The sequence below is a fragment of the Limulus polyphemus genome, unplaced genomic scaffold (assembly GCF_000517525.1).
Source record: "Limulus polyphemus unplaced genomic scaffold, Limulus_polyphemus-2.1.2 Scaffold13699, whole genome shotgun sequence".
In the NCBI taxonomy this organism is placed as follows: Eukaryota; Metazoa; Arthropoda; class Merostomata; order Xiphosura; family Limulidae; genus Limulus; species Limulus polyphemus.
The window spans coordinates 359-1,868 of record NW_013679309.1 but is presented as its reverse complement, the minus strand read 5'-3'; the positions used below and the strand labels follow the sequence as shown (position 1 = coordinate 1,868).

General features: G+C 33.6%; 1 protein-coding gene across 1 annotated transcript in view; it reads left to right on the top strand.

The window, feature by feature from the left end:
- The window catches only part of LOC111084110 (OTU domain-containing protein 7A-like), a gene marked incomplete at both ends in the record, with an annotated part of 6,246 nt that extends 5,632 nt beyond the window's left edge, over nt 1–614 (top strand). The window contains one exon of the mRNA XM_022380897.1: nt 487–614. Within this exon, the coding sequence (XP_022236605.1) occupies nt 487–614 (128 nt within the window). The remainder of the gene's footprint in view (nt 1–486) is intronic.
- Nucleotides 615–1,510: the final 896 nt, after the last annotated feature.

The following is a 1,510-nucleotide window of genomic DNA, read 5'->3' as shown; positions in this document are numbered from 1 at the left end:
AAAGTAGTGTGTAATGTTAGAATGTAACAGAAAGTAGTATGTAATGTTAGAATGTAACTGAAAGTAGTATGTAATGTTAGAATGTAACAGAGTGTAGTATGTAATGTTAGAATGTAACTGAAAGTAGTGTGTAATGTTAGAATGTAACTGAAAGTAGTTTGTAATGTTAGAATGTAACAGAAAGTAGTATGTAATGTTAGAATGTAACAGAAAGTAGTATGTAATGTTAGAATGTAACAGAAAGTAGTATGTAATGTTAGAATGTAACAGAAAGTAGTATGTAATGTTAGAATGTAACAGAAAGTAGTATGTAATGTTAGGATGTAACTGAAAGTAGTGTGTAATGTTAGAATGTAACAGAAAGTAGTATGTAATGTTAGAATGTAACAGAAAGTAGTATGTAATGTTAGAATGTAACAGAAAGTAGTATGTAATGTTAGGATTTAACTGAAAGTAGTATGTAACTAAGTTTTTCTTTATTTTTAGGAATGTGGGGGTTCCATGACAGACTCCTGACTTTGAGAAAGGCTCTACATTCTCTTCTCACTCATAGTAGCTTCACTCAGTCATTCTATCGTAGATGGCGTTGGCAGACTGCATTACAGAACAAGCAGGTTAGTAGAGCAATTGTTTCGATACACATACTTAACCTTACATTCTAAATATAGTGACAGTGGACTTGTACCAGTTTCATTCCAAGTATAGTGACAGTGGACTTGTACCAGTTTCATTCTAAGTATAGTGACAGTGGACTTGTACCAGTTTCATTCTAAGTATAGTGACAGTGGACTTGTACCAGTTTCATTCTAAGTATAGTGACAGTGGACTTGTACCAGTTTCATTCTAAATATAGTGACAGTGGACTTGTACCAGTTCCATTCCAAGTATAGTGACAGTGGACTTGTACCAGTTTCATTCTAAATATAGTGACAGTGGACTTGTACCAGTTTCATTCTAAATATAGTGACAGTGGACTTCTACCAGTTTCATTCTAAATATAGTGACAGTGGACTTGTACCAGTTTCATTCTAAGTATAGTGACAGTGGACTTGTAATAAGCTATGTATTCTAGCAACATTGTAATAAGCTATGTATTCTAGCAACACTGTAATAAGCTGTGTATTCTAGCAACACTGTAATAAGCTGTGTATTCTAGCAACACTCTAATAAGCTGTGTATTCTAGCAACATTGTAATAAGCTATGTATTGTTGCTAGAATACACAGCTTATTACAATGTTGCTAGAATACACAGCTTATTACAATGTTGCTAGAGAATACACAGCTTATTACAAGCATTATTACAGTGTTGCTAGAATACACAGCTTATACAATGTTGCTAGATACAGAGCTTATTACAGTGTTGCTAGAATACACAGCTTATTAGAGTGTTGCTAGAATACACAGCTTATTAGAGTGTTGCTAGAATACACAGCTTATTAGAGTGTTGCTAGAATACACAGCTTATTAGAGTGTTGCTAGAATACACAGCTTATTACAGTGTTGCTAGAA